Source organism: Serinus canaria, chromosome 5 (assembly GCF_022539315.1).
Source record: "Serinus canaria isolate serCan28SL12 chromosome 5, serCan2020, whole genome shotgun sequence".
NCBI classification, from domain to species: Eukaryota; Metazoa; Chordata; class Aves; order Passeriformes; family Fringillidae; genus Serinus; species Serinus canaria.
Genome location: NC_066319.1, coordinates 8181596 through 8200394, shown reverse-complemented (window position 1 = coordinate 8200394; position 18799 = coordinate 8181596). Strand labels below are relative to the sequence as shown.

Genomic DNA, 18799 nt, shown 5'->3' with positions numbered 1-18799 from the left:
GGAGACATTTTTGGGGCCTTCTGCATTTTGATTTAGATGATGTGCTGGCTGATTCAATATCAGCTGAAAATAACAATTTCACTCCAGTTTTGGTGTTTGGATGAGGGTTGGAGCAGCCTGGTCTAGTGGAAGGTGTCCCTGCCCACAGCAGGGGTTGGAACTGACTGAGCTTTGAGGTCCCTTCCAACCCAAATCATTCCAGAATTCTGTGACACATTTGGTGTTAAAGCACTGCATATATGAAAAAACCCCAAACCTCCCAATCAGTGCAATGTCTCACCCTGTGCCAGGTCCATGGTGAAATCCAGAGTGATGAGACTCTCCTAGAGACTCAGAACAACTTGGGATGGAGGAGAAGCTGCTCAGCTGGATTAAGTCAAGCCAGAATCATGGTAGTTTGCTGATTTATTGATAACACAGAACTCACAGGCACTCAGGGCCACTCAGCTGAATCCTTTGTTCCTAAATCTTGCCAACAATTCCCTGGTTATTATTTAGTCAGGCTGCCTGGCTAAATCCCCCTGAGATGTTTATGCTCCTGTTCCTCTTTCCTCAGCTGTGCTGAGCCCCCATGGCAGGACCCACAGGGCCTCAGCTCACACGTCCACAGATGTGGAGATAACATCCTCAAGTTGCACCAGGGGAGGTTTAGGTTGGAAAAGGAAAATTCCTTCATGGGAAGGGCTGTCCAAGTTGCCAGGGCAGTGGTGAATCCCCATCCCTGGAGGGATTTAAAAGGTGTGTGGATGTGGCACTTGGGGACATGGATTAGTGGTGACCTTGGCACTGCTGTGGGAATGGTGGACTTAATGATCCCAGAGGATTTTTCAAACCTAACCAATTCTATGACTCTGTGATCATGACCATGAACTGAGACCTCTTTGTGTATCTCCTGCTGTTCTTCCACCCTTCTGCTCCTCCCTGCCACCCTCAGGACATTGTTTACTATAGGTGCAGACAAGATTGTACATTTTTTCTTTAAATAGTGCTAAATATTATTTTTAATGTTTTATTTAAAACATAAACCCCCATAATTGCTAATTGATTAAAACATTAAGGCATTTAAAACATAAACCCCAGAGCAACTCTCTTTGCTCAGGGGCCTTACAGCCATTGTTTGGCAATACAAAAGTATTTGAAAATATTGAATATTTGAAAAATATTCAATATTTTGATAATATTTTATGAAAGCCTTTAATGGTTTTAATTTCTTTATCCAGCTGGTCTTGCCTTGGCCATCAGCTGAACATGAGCCCTTTAAACAGGAACATGAGCCCTTAGTGAATTAAACCCTGAGTCTGTGGCCGTGGCACTGTCACTGTGCACGCTGTGGCTTTGTGCTGGAGCTGCTGCTCTCAAAACCAAAAGGTTTTGGGTTGTTGTGCAAGTGGGGACTGGGGAAACGAGGGTGAACTGTGTCCAGCTTCTGTGGGAACAGCACCTGACGATGCATGAGAGGAGCTGGAGCCACCATGTGGGAAGGAGATGGAATGTCCAGCACTGATGTTTGCTCCTGGTGGACACACATTCCTCAGGAGTCATCCTGTATCCCTGCCCCTGGCAGGGCATTGGAATGAGATGAGCTTTAAGGTCCCTTCCCACCCCTGCCATCCCAGGATTCTCTGGCTGGTACAGTTTATTCCCGGTGAGTCTCCTGAACCCATTTTGGAGCACACATTGCAAAATGGCTTTTGAAAATGAGGTTTCCTGGTCAAAAATGGGCAGATGGGAACCAGGTAAGCTTGGAAAAGGGAAAATGCTGAGCGTTGCCCATGGGGAATAATTGTCCCAGACACCGGGAGAGGAGAGCAGCTGTGGAGGGTGTGGTGGCCACCAGGATGGAGATGAGCCATCAGTGAGTGTTCTGAGTGCAAGAACATCCACCAGCAGCTGGAGAAAAGCACTGACACCCACTCAAGTGACTTCCTGCAGTGAACCTCTGACTGAGAGCTGAAGGAACAGGGAAGGAAAAGCTTCTTTGGGAGGGTGAGAAGAGAAATATGGAATTAGAGAAGAATTTTAAAATCTTTCAAATACAAGCCTTTAGCAAAAATCCTTGTTTTGGTGTTTCCTCTAGGCAGCGTTGTGTTCCCAAATGGCATCACTCAGGCTCTGCAGGCATCAATTCTGACGTGCTACAGGCATCCCATCCCTAAAACTCCAGGGAGAAACCTTGGGATGAATCCCAGGGTCTCTGGAGAAGGCTCATTGTGTGTTCAGGTGCCTCAGAGACCCTGTGGTAATTGGTCGCGTGGGGATGGGGTAAAATTTAAATATTCCAGCCACGTTAGAGGGCGGAAACTGAAAACTTCCTGGTTTTGGCCAGACTGATGGAGCTTGTGGACTTCAGCTCCAGGACCTGTGAGTATCTTAACAATCAGAGAGGGTGAAATTTTAAGTGGTTTTGAGACAATTTTTTGCTGGTTGGGGAAAATTGTCCTTCCCAAGTGTTTGCAGAAGGATATAATAACAAATAACTCCAGGAAATTGTGAAGGTTCTTCCTGATTGCAAAACATGTATCCCAGTACATCTGAACCTTCATTCCTAACTCAAATTCTAGATGAATGTTCCTCATATCAGCAGAATTAGGAGGCACATTCTGGGCAAATTGACTGAAGGGCCAATCTGAACCTAAAAGTCTTAAATTCAGCTCATCATTATCACCAGAAAAGGTAAAAATGAATTGCAGCAGGAAAGTTATTGCAGTTTTCCTTTCATCCTGGTTGGAAATTGCAACACTTCTCCAAACCCTGGGCTGTCTCCCAATCCCTGAACCTCCATTTCTTACACCAGTTCTTTTTAATTCCCTGTGATCCCAGGAAATTATTTATATATTCTAAGAGATACATTTAAATGTATGTAATTACATGTAATATATAAAATAAAATTATATATATTAGGAAATATTTCTATTTATTAAGTAATTGCATCTTGAACTGTATATATAAATGAAACCTCTATATTAACTTTATTTATATAGTAAAATGTTTATATATTTAATTATATGTATATAGTGGTAAATAAATCCTCAAGCTGCCATTTAACTTCCTGAAACTAATTGAGTTGTTTTAACTAGTGGTCTTTATTTACCAGTGCAGGTCTCCTCTTTAAGGAGCTGCTTCCAAAGTCATCCATTCCCAAGGGAAATTTCCTGCTCCAGGGCTGGGCAGTGACAAACCACTTGGTGTTCCTGTGAATGAGGACTACAAACAGCAGATTTTTTTGGTCAAGTTTTAATGATTTTTATGAAGGTAAATTATTCCTGTCTTCCACACTAGCACTGTGTTTGTTTCTCCCTGGAAATTTTGGTCTGGGAGATAAAATCTGATCAAGCGAAAAGGGCCCTGAGATGTGAGGAAACAGGTGAGTTTGAGCCAAAATAAGGCTGCAGGGAGTTGATCTGTTGCAAGGAGAGGTCTTGAGGTTGGAGCCTGTTCTCACAACAAATAATCATCCAGGCTCAGGGTCTCTGGGGTGAAACCCAGGAATTTATCACGAAATCCACGGCTTGGGATGGAAGGGACCTTATGGATCCTCCAGGGATGATCCAGGGGCAGGGACACCTTGCACTAGCCCAGGTTGTTCCAAGTCCTCTCCAACCTGGCCTTGAAGATCACTCATTGCACAGCAGCACTACCTGGATTATTTCTCAAATTATAGATATTCTATTTATTTGAAATGTATTATCAGCATCTTACTCCCCCCAGTTAATTATGGCACCACAACATTTTTGGGGCCTCCAGACTTTTAAAACCCTTTTCTTTCTCCACTTAACACTTCTCACAGGAGTGATACAAGTATCACCATATTAAAATGGGTTTTAACACAAATCTCCTGTTTGAACCTGAATTTCAGTTTCACGGGAAGGAAGAGAAGAAATTTGGTTTATTTAAATCTGTTCTAACTCTCCTAAAGAAAATTTTAAAGATGTCCTCATCTCTCACCAGTGCTTTGTCTTCTTTGGATCTTCTAAACCAATGAGGTTTGGGGTTGTTTTTTGGGTATGTTTTTGTTGTTTTCCGTTTGTTTTTCAAATTCATAATGATTTCTAAAGTCAGGATAAATTGCTGGGGTTAATGCTTTGAATCTGATGAGTAATTGTTCCCTTAACTTCTTCAGGAGGTGGTGTAAACCTTCCTCTGTGCAAAGTGATTTATCAAACCCAATCAGTGGCTAAACCAGACTAAAACCATTAGAAACAAACTCAGTAGTGAACACTGACTACTTTAAAATGTATTTTGAACCAAACAGTAAATTTTGCAGTTCCTGCATCTTCAGGCTGTGTTTGCTGATAAAAACACAGCCATTTTTAACATGTTTGTGCAGAAAACAGGAATATCCTGACTGTCCATTTCGGCTTTCTCACAGCACCTGCATTAGGATGGCAGCCAAGGGAAATGGAACTGCCAGTGCTCACTTTGTCCTCTTGGGATTGGCCTTGAGCAGGGCCACGTCCAGGTTGTCCTGTTTGTGATGTTCCTGGTGATCCATGTGGTCACCCTGCTGGGGAATGCGGGGCTGCTGGTGTTGACCAGGCTGGTTGCCCAGTTCCACATGCCCATGTGCTTCTTCCTGAGCAGCCTGTCCTTCCTCGCCCTTTGCTATTCCTCCTGCATCGCTCTCAGGCTGCTCCGGGATCTCCTGGATGAGGACAAGGTCACTTCTCACTCCGCGTGCCTCACGCAGTTCTATTTCTACGTGGCCTTTGCCACCCCCGAGTGCTACCTGCTGGCTGCCATGGCCGTCTGCCACCCCCTGCTCTACCCCCTCTCCATGTCCCGCGGGATCTGCGCGCTCCTGCTGGCCGGCTCCTGCCTGGCTGGGGTCACCAACGCCGCCCTGCACCCGGGCCTGGCCCTCGGGCTGAGCTTCTGTGGCCCCAAGGGCAGAGACCACTCCTCCTGCGAGGGGCTCCCGCTCTTGGCCCTCTCCTGCACGGACCCTGCGCCCAACGAGCCGGGCAAGTTCCTCATGGCCGGCTCCAGCCTGACCGCCACCGGCCTGGCCTCCTCCTCTCCTACGCCCGCATCCTGGCAGCCGCCCTGGGCACGCGCTCGGCCGCGGGGAGCGCAAAGCCTTCTCCACCTGCGCCTCCCACCTGGCTGCTGGGCGCTCTTCTACGGATCCCTGGTGTCCGTGTACTGCCGGCACAGCTGCAGGAGCTCCCGGCAGCCAGACAAGGTGGCCTCTGTGTTCTGCACCGTGGTGACGCCCATGCTGAACCCCTTCATCTACAGCCTGAGGAACCAGGAGGTGAAGGCCGGGCTCTGGAGACTGATGGGGAGGAAACGCTCAGCTGGAAAATAGTGTTTCCTTTTTTATTTGTGTTTGCTGCCTGGTATTTTAATTTCAGGAGTTTAAGCCCTTCTTGACCACTTGTAGATCTTGAGGACCAGGGACTCTTCATCTCTTTTGATTACAGCTATTTGGGACCATTTCCTTCTTTTAGGGAAAAAAAAAAGAGAAACTTTTCTCCATCTGCCTGATTGTGACACTCTCTGGTTGTTTAGACATCAGCACATCCCAGCTAAAAATAAAATGCAGCAGGAGACTTTCTAAAGTGTTCTCCCTTCTTCCCAGTTGGCAGTTGCAGCACTTCTCCAAATCCCCAGGTGTTTCCCAATCCCTGAATCTCCATTTCTTAACACTGGTTCTTTTTACTTCTCTGTGATGCCAAGAAGCCAATTACATATTTCGAAGACAAATGTATATATATTTAAAATTATATATATATATGAAGAAAAAAAAAGAAATTCTATAAACAAACTTTCTTTATATACATAAAGAAATATGTATTAAGATCTTTATACATATAAATTTATATATATAAAAAGAAGTGGGAGATAAACCCTCAGGCTACACTATATAGAATATATATATCAAACTTCCTGTCCCAGGCTACAATATATAGAATATATATATCAAAATTCCTGAAGCTGATGGTGTTTACTTACCAGTGCAAGTCTCCTGCTGAAGGAGCTGCTTCCAAAGTCATCCATTCCAAGGGGAATTTCCTGTGTGCCACCACAGGGGAGGGAGTGACACAAATCAAAGCCCAAGCTTGCTCAAAGAGCAGGGAGCCCTCATCTGGCATCTCCTATGGATCATGGTGGAATTACAACCACTGCTCCCTATCCCAGCATTTTGTTCACGTTTTGGTTTTGTTATTAAGCAGGCTTTGCTTAGTTTTGAGCAACTGTACAATTTCCCCTCTAAAGTAAACTGAGACAGAGAGGAGGGAAAAACAAACTGTTGGAACTACAGTGAAACTGAGCAGAGAAGGAGGGGCAGGAATGCTGACCAGGAGCAAATATGGGTAGAAACAGTTACAGAATCCCAGAATCATTAGGTTGAAAAAGCCCTCTAAGATCACTGAGCCCAGCTGTTAACGCAGCTCTGCCAAGGCCAGCACTAACCCAAATCTGAGCTCAGCCTGTAGAGGTCAGACCTGAGAGGCCCTTCCAGAGCCCAAAGGGGCTCCTGGAGAGCTGCACAGAGACTCTGGGCAAGGGCCTGCAGTGGCGGGAAAAGGGGGAATGGTTTTACTGACAGCTTTTAGATTGGATATGGGGAAGAAATTTTTCCCTGTGAGGGTGCTACCCTGCCACAAGCTGCCAAGAGAAGCTGTGGCTGCCCCTGGATCCCTGGAAGAGTTCCAGGCCAGGGTTGGATGGAGTTTGGAGCTGCCTGGTGTAGTGGAAGGTGTCCCTGCCCATGGCAGGGGGTGGCACTGGATGAGCTTTAAGGTCTCCTAACACAGTCCTGTGCCAACACATTGACCCTCCAGCTTTTCGGCCCCAGGGCCTGGATCTGACAAACAAAGCATCTGGAGAAATTCGTTTTCTCTTTAACAAGGAAGAAAATTTCTTCCTTGTTTTCCTTTGCTAATTAGTCTCTAATGGCTTGTTAAGATGAATGAAAGAAGTTGTTGAAAAGCCCTCTGAGAAGTTCCATGATGATGATTAGGAAACTTTCTTGGCAAAGCCCAGAAGATCTTGTTAAGCTGGTGGTCCCTTGAAGGGTGGTTGGTCTCCCAGGATCACTTCTTGCTCTGGGAATTGGGAGCAGCGTCCCTTGTGCTGGAAATAGCTGTGAGTACCTGTATGGTGGGACCCTGGAGCTCAGACCTGCTGGTGGGCTTTCTTGATTCTTCATTTAAACCTGAATATCTGGAACTGAAGCAGATTGGGTTTACACTGGATATAGCAAAGAAATCCTTCCCTGGGAGGGTGCTGAGGCCCTTGCACAGGTTGCCCAGAGAAGCTGTGGCTGCCCCATCCCTGGAAGTGTTCCAGGCCAGGTTGGACAGGGCTTGGTCTAGTGGAAGGTGTTGGAATGGGATGAGCTTTAAAGTCCCTTCCCACCCAACTTTGATATCTTTATTTGACATTTATACCTTTATCATTTAATTATACAAATTCCAGCTGCTTCATCCAGGACCAAATCTACCTTTCCTGCTTCCCCCCAGACTTAAAGCATCTCTTCTCCTGCTGTTTTTTTCCCAGAGAACAAGGATACTACTCACAGTCCATTTACTTTTCAAACAGAAGTGAATTCTCACGTAACTCCTCAGATCACAACTTCTACAACACAACACCAAAGGGGAAAGATTTCTGCTTCCACCTTTCCCTGCTGCAGCCAGGGCTTATCCCTCTGCAGAGACCGAACTCATCCCACCCCCAAAGGTGCCAACAAAGGTGAGGGACAACCAAACTGGGGGTGAGGGGAAGAGGAGGAAGAGGGGGAAGTGTCTACTGACCTTATCCAGACCATCTGAATTGTGAAAGAAAGTTGCAGGATTGTGCTCAGTTTGCCCTCAAAAACAACAAAGGATATTTATCCTCTGGAATTTGTTAGGATGAGAAGAAAGGAAGAGTTTTTTTCCATTCTAAGTGCCTGCCAGGAAAAGATGAAGGACTGCTGGTCTCTCCCCAGTGTTGTGGCCATCCCTGTGCCTTTTTTATTGAGCCATAATTTGGAGAACTGTTGTTTTTGGCTTTTTTAGGGCCAAACAGCCCCCAACTATCCATAGATCAGGTGTTGAGGATTTTTTCTATCTATGGAAAACAAGTCACTTAAGTGCCTAAAGTTTGGGTGAAATGCACCTGTTAGGTTTTCAATATGTGTTTTGCATTCCCCTTGATATTCCAAGGTGTATCTTGAGATCCTGACTTGCATCAGCATTTTATCCCTCTAAGTCAAAGAAAAAAAAGCTTTTAAAGCCTTTTATCTTACTCATTTATCAACCAAATTTTAAAATACTCTTATTCTTCCCAAATGCTCCCTCCTACCCCAGTAGCTTGGCTCTAATAAATAACTCACAGGTAACAAATTTTTTTTAGGAATTTTATTTGAGGAATTTTATTGGAGTTTAGGGATAAGAACAATAATTTTGCAAGAAAAATACACATTGATCAATGCAAAATAATTTATAAACCAATAAAGCTGTGATTTGCTTTTCCTGAGAGAAAGGAAGTTTAATTGGAATAATAGCCTGGAATAATTCTGGGTGGTTTCTTCCGACAGCCTCATGGCCACAAGGGAAATTCAATTTTGAGTTCCCGCTCCTGTTTCCTTCCAAGGAATATGTGACTGTGGGTTCTATTTCTCCAGGATAAATATTGTAATTGAGTTTTGTGAGGAACTTTGGAAGAACCTCTATAAAACTTTGAGGATAAGGGAAAAATCTATATAATTTAATTTTATTTTTTTATTCTTGCTTTAGAGGAGCAGTTTTCTTCCACAAGGGCATGGAGTGGCAAAACAACAGGGAATGGCTTTAAGCTAAGAGTAGGTTTAGATGGATTCTGGGAGGAAATTTTTCCCTGTGAGGGTGGGGAGGCCTTGGCACAGGCTGCCCAAAGAAGCTGCGGCTGCCCCATCCTGGAAAAGTTCCAGGCCAGGGCTGGATGGAGTTTGGAACTGCCTGGGATAGTGGAAGGTGTCCCTGCCCATGGAGTGCAGGACCAGATGATCTTTACGGTCCCTTCCAACCCAAACCATTCCAGGATTCCCTGATGCCACGAGCCGCACCTCTCTGATGCCGGCAGAGGTTTAACACCCTCCTCCTGCAACTCTCCAGCGCTGCCTTCACCTCCTTGTTCCTCAGGCTGTAGATGAAAGGGTTGAGCATGGGGCTGACCACGGCGTAGAAGACAGAGGCCACCTTGTCCCGGCTGCCGTGCCGCGACGCCGGCTGCAGGTACATGAAGAACAGGGAGCCATAGAACACGGACATGGACGCCAGGTGGGAGGCGCAGGTGCGGAAGGCTCTGGCCCTGCTGGGCGCTGAGCTCATGCCCAGGACGGCGTGCAGGATGCGGCCGTAGGAGAGCAGGATGACCAGGCTGGTGCCCAGCCCGTTGGCCGTGGCCAGGGCGAAGATGGCGGCCTCACAGCCGCGGGTGTCGGAGCAGGCCAGCCTCAGCACGGGGCTGGCGTCGCAGAAGAAGTGGTCGACGCGGCGGGGCCCACAGAAGGAGCCTCCAAACGTGCAGCCGGTGTAGAGGAGGGCGCTGAGGGAGGCCACGAGGTAGCACCAGGCCACCAGCTGCCAGCAGGCGCGGGGGGACACCACCAGGACATAGCTCAGGGGGTGGCAGATGGCCACGTGCCGGTCGTAGGCCATGGCGGCCAGGAGGTGACACTCGGCCGTGACAAAGAGAGCAAAGAGGTGGAATTGTGTCATGCAGCCGGCCCAGGAAATGGTTTTATCCCCAAATAACAGATCTGTGAGCATTTTGGGGGAGATGACGGTGGAATAGCAGACGTCGGCCAGGGAAAAGTGGGTGAGGAAGAAGTACATGGGGGTGTGGAGGCTGGGAGCCACCCAAACCAAGACCATCAGCCCGATGTTCCCCACCAAAGTGACAATGTAAATCAACAGAAAGAGCCCAAAGAGAGGGGCCTGGGCCCAGGGAGTTTCTGTAATTCCCAGGAGGATGAATTTGGGCTGTGTGTAGTTTCCTCCCATGGCCAGGTGTTACCTGCTGAGGCAAAGGGAAGAAATACATCAAAATTGTAAAATCTGGAGTTTCGCTTTTGGGTCATATTTAACTCAAATTGATCACCATTTTAATTGCCACACGTTGGTATATTCCATATATTTTCCAAACATAAATTCTATACTTTTGTATTTATCAGCTGAGGTGCCTAGAAAAGAACACAGGGCTTAAAGAAACACAAATGGCAAATTTGCTATTCTGTGCTTGGATACCTAAAAGTATGGATTTATTCTGGCACATGTTAATTAATACTGAAGAAAAGAATCAGATATTTATTCCCTTTCAGTTTGAAAGAAATTTGTTTCAGAAGGCACCTTGGAGGAATCTCATTGGAGATAATGTAAACCTGGAGTGGGAGAAAGTGCCAGTGAAATCCCAGATTAGACCACATTAAGAATATTTTTTTCCTTGCTTTTAATTATTGATCCAGTCCATCAAACAGTTGTATTCTATATCACTCACAATGGATAAAAATCACATGGATAAATTCACATTTTATACCTTTCTGAGCTCCAGCAGGCTGAAACATCCAAAAAGCATGGGAATTAAGATAAAACTTACTTTGAATGGGAATTAATTTTAAAACAGTCCAATTCCAGAGGCTGATTTGTTAACAACTGCATTCTGCTGAAAGTTCTTCATAACTAAATAAGAATTGTCCTTAACACTTCCATAAATCCATTTATCTTGCTTTAGCTGCCTAAGGAAAACAAAAACCAATTTGCAGAAGCCATTACTCCCATTTACTATAAAAAGTCCTACTTTTGGAAGACTGTTTTCCAGCACAACCCCAAAAAAGAGGATATGAGGACATGAAGAAAGAATCCAACTTCTTTCTCTTGGATTTACAGCTTCTCCTGTGCCCTTGCTGCGGTGGTGGGAGCCAAGAGTTTATCCCAAATGTAGCAGGGAACATCCAGGCTGATGTGGAGAGGGATGTGCTCCTTCCCTGACTCCAACTCTGAGCCTGTGGGTGACAGGGCTGTAAATATGTTCCCTCTGCTCTCCTGGGAAAAAACCCTCAGGGCTCCTCATGGCACAGCACATAAACAAAGAAAAGAGAAAAAAAAAAAGGGAGAGAATGGAATTCTGAAATCCATTGTGCTTCAGGGATCTCAAGTTCATTGTATGGATGAGCCACCACATCACATGGACATGTGGCACCAGCTCATCAGAGGGTCCCCAAGTGTCACACAAAGCACCTCCAGCACTGGAGCTGTCCCTCTGAGGACACCAGGCAGCCCAGTTTTCCTTCAAGGATGGGATTCTCCATGGTGAGGTCCCTGCAGCCCAGATGTCCACACCTGGGCAAGCAGCTCTGGGCACTTTCAGACAGTGATTAATTGTCCCAGAGTGAGCTAATCTGCATTAATCACCCCACCTGGGGGCTCCATCCACACCTTGACCACAAACTCTATTTAAGCTCAGCCCAAGGAGGTTGTTCCCTCTGCAGAAGTCCTGGCTGCCAGTTTAGCAACATGTGCACATCTTCTTCTAATCTGCACCTTGTCTTGATCACAGATCCAGCCCTGACCAGGACTGAACATCTTGGATGTTTCAGCCTGCTGGAGCTCAGAAAGGTATAAAATATTAATTTATCTATGTGAACTTTATCCGCTGTGAATGATATATAATATAGCAGTTTGATAGACTGGATTAAGAATTAAAATAAATACCAGATTTTAAAAAATACAGAATTTAGGTCAACCTTGGACCTGCCTCATTGTCACCAGCTGTCCTGGTGGTTTGGACTCTTGCCTCAGAGAATATCAGGAGGCTTGGAATAAATCTGGTTCTGATTTATGAAGCAAGCTGGAAGGTGGAAAAATAAGGTTTTTGGGGAAGTCTGTGGTGATTTGGTGCAATACAGTCCTGGAAAAAGATAAAATAGATCTGATTTGGGTTAATGCCAAAGAAATGGAACAGAAATACTCATGAAAGCAAAAATTGCCATTTTTCTTGGAAAATGCACAAAGGCAGAAGAAGGATTGAGTGATAAACAGTTTAAAGGTTTATACTTAATTACCTGATAATTATTTAACTTCTCTTCAAACTGTTTTGTCTTCTTGGTCATTCTTTTCTAAGTATCAAAAGTTTCCCATGGAAATAACTGGATTGCCTGGTTTTATTTATTATTTTGAGAAAAGAGGGAGTGTTTGAAATTGTGCCTGGGGGATGGGGAATAAAGCAGGAACTAATGGGAGTCAGTGGTGAAATTTTTGTATGGAAACTCACCAAATTCCAACACTGATGTTAAAATGATGTTGTTTGCAGAGCTACACCAAACCAAAACATCAGCGCAAGCTGGATGATCTTTAGGGCCCTTTCCAACCCAAACCATTCCAGGATTCTGTGATCCTGTGTGGGTCTCCTTCGGACATGGCACATCCTCTTCCAGCCTACCTGGAGTCTCTTGATCCCTCTAATTCCACCTAAGATATCATGGGATGTGTTATTGATAACTGAGCAATCCCATCTGTGGATCCAAACTGTACTTTGTGGACAGCTGAGATATTCCTGGGAATACCTGGAGCAGAATAAGAAGGTGTAATGGACTCTGGATCATGTTCTGACAGGTGAGTCCTGTACACACCTCCCAGTGCTAGGCCAGGAATAGCCTGGAAGCATTTTGGGCTCATTCCTTACCTGGAGGCTTGGATTAGCTCTCACCCCCTGTAATCCCAGCTGGCTGCTCCAGGGATCTATCCAGGACAGCCTGAGCTGTTTGCAATGGATACCAGGAGCAAACCCACCCCAACCCTGAAGTATAGTTATGTTCACTATAAAAATTAAATTGTTTTTCTATTGAAGGATGTTTTGCTGATGGAGAGGGTTCCTCAATGAACCTTCTGATCCTGATGCTCCTCTGGTGAGGTAAGAATTGGATTTTTATCTTTAATCCTTTTATTCTGATTTGACTTGGCTATCAGGGACAGGGAATTCTGGCTCTTTTTTTTTCCCTCCCTCATGCTGGGGCTCTCATCCATACCTTGGTTTCAGCTGGAAATGAAATGGGATTCATGGAGGCTTGTGAGGGAGAAGAAAATCCAGTAATATGTGGGTGCTGGTGCGCGCATTTGACCCAATAATGTTTTGCATTTTATGCATAAAAACTGGGAAAATGTACATTTGATATGGCATTTAAATATATATTTATGATTTTGGATCAGAAAGGACAGACATCTAGGAGATTTCTGGCCCTAGGATGGCAAGTTATCCATTTACATCCATATATATTTATGGATATGGGGCTTGGAGCACCCTGGACTAGTGGAAGGTGGCCCTGCACATGGCAGCAGGGTGGAACTGGATGATCCTTCAGGTCCCTCCCATCCCAAACCATTCCAGGATTGTGTGAAAGGTGTCAGGATCCCCTGTCTAAAGGTTATGTGGGTTTAACACATAAAAAACACCACATTCCAAACTTTTGTGATTTCTGTGCTGGATTAGGGAGGCAGCTCTCATCAAAAGCCCTTTCTAGGAAAGATGGAAGGATAACATTCTAAATGGATTAATTTGCAGTTTTAACACAGTTTGGAGATTATGAGATATCATCCATAAGCCAAGTCAATGAATTAATTAATAAATAGCTTCATATTTGAAAACCAGGTAAATTTCCAGGTTCAATTGAACCAGTCACCTTTGCCCTGTCCTTTTTCCACCCCCAATTTTTGCCTTTCAAAGCCTTCAAACAAAGCTCTAATTAGTTTTCCTCTTTATGCCCCTGGTGGTTTGCCAAAAACAAAGTCAGGAATATTATCAGCGGAGTTTGTATCCAGAGATTTGCCCTTTGGCAGTGGGGAAAAGGGACTGAAAAAAAACAAAGCAAAGCAAGAAAAAACCTGAAACCTGAAATTAAAAGATGAAGTGTGATAATTATTTTAAAAGTCAAATTTTTAGGCAAGAAATAACTCCTGATTGAAATTGCAGCTCCCTCGTGTCTCTCTGCATTCTGGATGAAAACTTGGTGCTGGCAAGGATGACAAATCAACCTGGTTTCTGTTGTCAAAAAAACCCTTTCCTTGTAAAAAGTTGCATTTCATCTACTTCCAAATTAATTTAACTCCTGTTTTTACATGAACAACTTATTTTTGCTCCTTTGGTGCACTATGGTACTCCGTTGTCAATCCCCAGGGACATTAAAGAGCCACAAAAATCCTTTTAAGGTATGAAATGGAGAATTGGAAGGGGAAAAAGGTTAAAAAATATCCATCAGTATTTCCTGCACGTCACCCCCATCTATTGGACATTGCTGGAAACATGATCCCCTTTTTATTTTACATAAAGCCTCCTTTTTTCTTGTAAGCCTTGAGTAGCCAAGTGCCTTGTTCTTGCTCAGGAAACTGAGAAGTAAACAATAAATAAAACAATGGCACTGTGTACCTGATCCTACCTGGATATTTTATTTTCTAAGTGTCAGCTCCCGAGCCTGTTGAAAATATTGGGTGTTTGAAGTTCTCACATTTGGAAACGATGCTTTAAACAGCACTTTATTTTTGTTTTAGGACAATTTTCAGCTGATGCTTCAGGTTGTCTGAATCCTTCAGGTGGAGTTAGATGGAATATAGTTAATAAATCCTTCCCTGAGAGGGTGGTGAGGCCCTGGAATGGATTTCCCAGAAAAGCTGTGGCTGCCCCATCCCTGGAAGTGTTTAAGCCAGGCTGGATGGGGTGATCTTGGTGAATCCTAGGGCAGGTCATTGGAAGATCTTCTACTGCTTTGCCCAAAGATTTTATGGAATTTGGGTGCCACAATGGAGATCCTCACCACAGAAGGACACGATGAACACTCCATTAGTTATTGCACACCAACCACCTGCTTCTCAGCAGGAATAAAATATAACCCATGGGTTTTAATTGAGTTTATTTCCATTCCAGGTGTCTGATCCATCACTCAAAGTAAAGCTGGTTGGTTAAGTAAGAAAATGTGAGGCTGGACTTCAGTTGAGCAAGGAAATCAAGGTCAATTCTCTGATGGCAGCAGGTGGATTCTGCCTCTGGGGGGAAATTCAGCCCCAAAAATGTTTGGTCTTCCTTGTTTTTAACACCTCTGTCATCTTCACGAGGGTAATGAAAAGCAGCTCTAAATCCTCCTTAGTAACTCCAGGAGACCATGGAACACCTGAAAGAGATGTCAGGTTCTGAGGGTGAATTCAGCCTTCAAACAAGGCTCATGCAATAAATAATGAGCATTTCCAGGTATGGATCCATTTGTCAGGAGCCAGCAGTGCCTACTCTCGCTTTACTCTCTGGTGCAACTCCGTCAAGCCATGATTATCCAGGAGAAAAATCTATATTGATTTATTCTATCTGTTGTAGAGTGGGGTTTTAGGAGCTGCTGATCTCTCCCTGGTGAACAGCTAGATGGAACATGAATTTATCTTTTACCTCCAAATCAAGCATCACATCTAAAGCAAAGTGAGGGAAGACAAATCCCAGCTCTTATTCCTACACCAGGAAAAAATACACTAAGGGCAGTCACATTTTCCAATGCTTTCACCTAGAAAATCTCTTCGTGGGACACAGGGAGAAGGTATTTATTCCTCAAGTGCTCAGGCTGCATAGAGAATGGTCAAAAGATAAGAAATAATTTCATTTTCCCAGGAATTATCAGGAAAATAATGGAATTCCATGTGTAAGTGGATTGAGAAGAACTAGGAGGAAGCCTTGCAAGTTATTTATGATTTATTATTTTGATATGGTATTTCCCTTCTTCATGGCTTAATATGCCCCTGCTTCCAAATACATTGGCTGAACAGGGTTACTGGTGCCAGGAACTTCTGGTATTTCCCTTTCAAAGAGAATTTACCTTTCATTGACTGAAGGTTTTGTAAATGCTTGACAAAAATTAACATTCTTATCATTATCAATGGATTTATGTGCATTAAAAAATTCAGTCTAAAGACAGAAAGCAGCTGAACTGCATATATAAAATGTTCAGTATGGCTGGAGAAAATGAGATGTTTGCATCTCAATTTATTCTCCTGGGCTTCACCACCCAAGCAGATCTGCAGGTGATGTTTTTTGTCTTGTTCCTTGCCCTCTGTGTGGTCACTCTCTTAGGAAATCTGGGAGTCATCATGTTGATCCGGATCGATCCGTGCCTCTGCACCCCCATGTACTTCTTCCTGAGCCACTTGTCCCTGCTGGACATCTGCTGCTCCTCCACCATCATCATCCCCTGGAGCCTGAGGGATGTTTTGGTGGAGAAGAAGGTGATTTCCTTCGGGAGATGTGTCACCCAGTTCTTCTCCTTCGCCACCTGGGCCACCACCGAGTGCCATGTGCTGGCCGCCATGGCCCACAAACCACTATGTGGCCACCTGCAGGCCCCTGCTCTACTCCGTGCCCATGTCCCAAGGATTTGCATTGGGATGCTGGCTGGAGGGCTCAGCTCCATTCTCCACATCATATTCCCATGTTCCAGGTCCCATTCTGTCACTCCTGGGCCATCGAGCACTTGGTTTGTGACAGGCCCCCGCTGCTGGCCCTGTCCTGCTCTGACACCCGCTCCAGCGAGGCCGTGGTGGCCGCCATGGTGGGGCTCAACGTGCTGAGCACTGCGGCTCATCCAGGTCCATCCTGGTGTCCTCCCCATCTGTCCTGGCTGTTGTCCAGGTCCATCCTGGTGTCCTCCCCGTCCATCCTGACTGCCATCCTGCGGATCAGCCAGCATCAGGGTGACACGAGGCCTCGTCCACCCGCGCTTTCCACCCGGCCTCCATCGCTCTGTGCCACGGCAGCTCCACCCTCACGGACCTGCGCCTGTCTCCAGCCACTCCCTGGAGCAGGACAAGCTCATCTCCCTGGGGTGTTCTGTCACTGTCCCCAGGATGAGCCAGCAATGTGGACTTGAGGAACGCCGTGAGGAAAGCAAAAAGCCGGATCCTCGCTGCCTGGTCCGCCCATGGCTGCTGGTCAGTTGAAAGGAGAGGACAACCCCGCTGTGGTGAGGGGTGTTGGATTTTGGACCCTCGGGAAGAGAGGTTGGATATCAGACCCTCAGGATCCCAGGGATGTAGTCCAGATTCACCTTCCAAGCCATTGGTGCCATGGTGTCCCTGCAGCAGCACCGCAGGGAAGGGAGGAGACATCTCCTGGCATTGTCTGGAGCACAGGAACCGAGGGGGAGCGTGGCAGAGCAGAGCCGGGGTGGGAGATGAGGCACCACCCTCAGGGATACTCCCTGTGCTGTGGGGCAGGAGCTGCGGAGATCCCAACCCTTCGGGGAGCTGCCCTGCCCTCCCTTGATTGTTCCCACTTTTTGGGGGGGATGCCCATGTGAAAAGGGCTTTTATGGAAGTGCCGAGGTGCTGGTCAGGGCACTTGGACTCATTTTGTGCCATCTCTGGGGGAGAGGAAAAAGGGAGATGGGGGCGTCCAGGGGTGATGGTGTCATTTGGAACACCCCACAGTCTGCAGAAGGGGAGCCAGGTGAGTGAGGGATGAGGAAAGGTCCTCCTAAAACCCAACGGAGCCTATAGCTCAAAAAATGCCAGAAAATTCTCGAGGGGTTTGTGTGTAAAATACTTACAACTACACAGATTCTCATTTTCTATATATTGAGAAATAATCTTAATTTATATAAAAAACTGATTTAAAAATAAGCCTGCGTACCTGCTGTGTTATAGTCAGGATTTTAGACTGTAACAAATTCGCAAGATGGATCTGTAGGGTTTGAAAATACAAATAAAACTTTTGTGTACATAAATGAAACAATAAAGAGCTCGAAGAGGTAAGACAAGATGGTCTTTATGAAGGAACTAGAAACAGCTCTGTGTACGCAGAGCTCTTTCTCCCTGCTCCCGCTGGAACTCCCGAAATCCGGGATCTGGGATTGACTGAAATTGGGATTTATTGGCACCTCTAAAACCGCTGCACATTGCCTTGGCCGATGCACCCTCAGTGTTGCCGCCTTGTGGACACAGACGGTACTGCAGCTCTGAGCGCGCCAGGCGCTTCCCGCCGCTCCGCCGGCACCAGGAGCGGGACATGGAGCTGGGCCGGGACAACGACAGGGACTGGCCGTGCGAGGCCGCGGGGCCCTCGGCCGGTGCCGCTCCCGGCAGGAACCGCGGGTGCTGTGCCCGGAGCGCAGGCACGGAGTCGGGAGCAGCAATAGCGGAGCCCGGGGAGCGGCGGGCCGGGGTGGGGGGGCACCCGGGGGCGGCAGCGCCGGGCTCGGAGGTGAGCGGGGAAGGGGGACGGCCCGGGAGTGCGGGCACCGGAGCCGCCTTGGCCGTGCGGGGCCCGGGGCGTCGCTCCGGGGCGGATTCTGTAGCGAGCAAAAGGAACATTTTGGAGTAAAATGTGAATTAATGTGCGGGGGATAGAATGAGTGTTCTGAGGCGAAAGTGAAGCAGTCAGTAGTGAAGGTGGGCTAAGTCCCAGGCGAGATGAAATGGATTGTAAAATCCATGTGTGAAATCAGAGCTGTTCGCAGCTTTCCTTCCGAGTGGTCCCCAGGCGCATCCTTTGTTTTCTGCTTTTCAGGAGGGAACACGGTTTGGGATGACAGCTTTGGACAGTTCTGAGTTTTTCTTAGCTGCGCAGGTGTCGGGATCTGGAGGTTCTCCAGTTTCCCTGAACAAGGGTGCCCTGGGGAATGGCCTTACGAGGGATTTGGCTCCTGCAGAGCCTCCCAGGGTGAGCTGTGGTGGGCTCGGATCCTGTGCTGCTCCTTGCACCACCCTCATTCCCCAGACTCCGGGAGCTCCCGAGGTCTCTGTCTGTACCCGCTCAGCTGGGTCAGACCAATGGGCCCTCCAAGTGGAGGATTTATCTCTTAACTCCC

The 18799-nt window shown here is 46.4% G+C and overlaps 2 protein-coding genes and 1 pseudogene across 2 annotated transcripts; 2 read left to right on the top strand and 1 right to left on the bottom strand.

Annotated features, from left to right (window-relative positions):
- The first annotated feature begins 4382 nt into the window (after nt 1–4382).
- On the top strand, nt 4383–5420 carry LOC103822189 (olfactory receptor 1444-like; annotated as a pseudogene).
- Nucleotides 5421–7646: 2226 nt separating this feature from the next.
- On the bottom strand, nt 7647–9974 carry LOC103822225 (olfactory receptor 151-like). The gene is made up of 2 exons (XM_050974677.1): nt 9035–9974; nt 7647–7714 (listed from the first exon to the last, which is right to left on the bottom strand). Exons 1-2 carry the CDS (start codon nt 9972–9974, stop codon nt 7647–7649), a joined length of 1008 nt encoding a protein of 335 aa, XP_050830634.1.
- A 5936-nt stretch (nt 9975–15910) lies between these two features.
- On the top strand, nt 15911–17043 carry LOC103822224 (olfactory receptor 5T3-like). The gene is given in 3 exon segments (XM_050974767.1): nt 15911–16310; nt 16312–16363; nt 16395–17043. Coding segments are annotated over 3 exon segments (891 nt in total). The 5' UTR covers nt 15911–15938; the 3' UTR covers nt 16862–17043.
- The last annotated feature ends 1756 nt before the right edge of the window (nt 17044–18799 follow it).